The sequence below is a fragment of the Mirounga leonina genome, unplaced genomic scaffold (genome assembly GCF_011800145.1).
Source record: "Mirounga leonina isolate KUSES-001 unplaced genomic scaffold, KU_Mleo_1.0 Mir_169, whole genome shotgun sequence".
NCBI classification, from domain to species: Eukaryota; Metazoa; Chordata; class Mammalia; order Carnivora; family Phocidae; genus Mirounga; species Mirounga leonina.
The window spans coordinates 13,968,134-13,968,793 of NW_023270431.1; the positions used below are offsets into that span (position 1 = coordinate 13,968,134).

General features: G+C 37.9%; 1 protein-coding gene across 1 annotated transcript in view; it reads left to right on the forward strand.

Annotated features, from left to right (window-relative positions):
• CSNKA2IP (casein kinase 2 subunit alpha' interacting protein) overlaps window positions 1-351 on the forward strand; it is a 2,271-nt gene extending 1,920 nt beyond the window's left edge. The window contains exon 1 of the mRNA XM_035015112.1: window positions 1-351. This exon is cut by the window's left edge and continues 1,920 nt beyond it. Within this exon, the coding sequence (XP_034871003.1) occupies window positions 1-351 (351 nt within the window).
• Window positions 352-660: the final 309 nt, after the last annotated feature.

The window sequence follows — 660 nt, forward strand, 5'->3', positions numbered from 1 at the left end:
TCCTCAACGTCCTCCTCCTCCTCCTCAACGTCCTCCTCCTCCTCCTCTTCATCATCTTCTTCCTCCTTTTCTTCTTCCACTCCACCTTCCTTACCCCCTCCTTCCAAAGAATCTACCACATCTACTCTCTCAGGTTGTGTATTCACTAAGGTACTTAGTTACCACCGGTTGCCTCCAGGAGTCTCCTGGCTTGAGTTTATATGTAGTAAAAATCACCAGCTACTTCCTGGAAAACCACAACAGAGTCAATCACGACCTCCCAAAACAAGGCCTATGAGGAATAGCACCACAGTAAAAGGGCCAAAGGGACCAAAGATACTATTCAAATTTTTCCAGACAGTTTCAAAATGAGAGAAATATTGATTAAATTAATTTGTTCCTTTGAAAGCAATTGACCTCTTATCTTAGTTCTTTGAAATTAGAGATTGATTTCCTATCATGCTTATTACAATTCTTAGTAATAACTAAGTGTGACTATATATTTTAGCTGATGAAGCACATAGTTAGGGGAACTAATACTCTTAAGTCTATTTTCTAGTTAAATAATAGACTATGATCTCCTAGACAGCAAAACTGAATTCCAGGTTTTAACCAAATGCCTGGCTTATAGTAGCCACTGTATAATCATTGTTATATGAATTAATCATAATTGGCCATAAA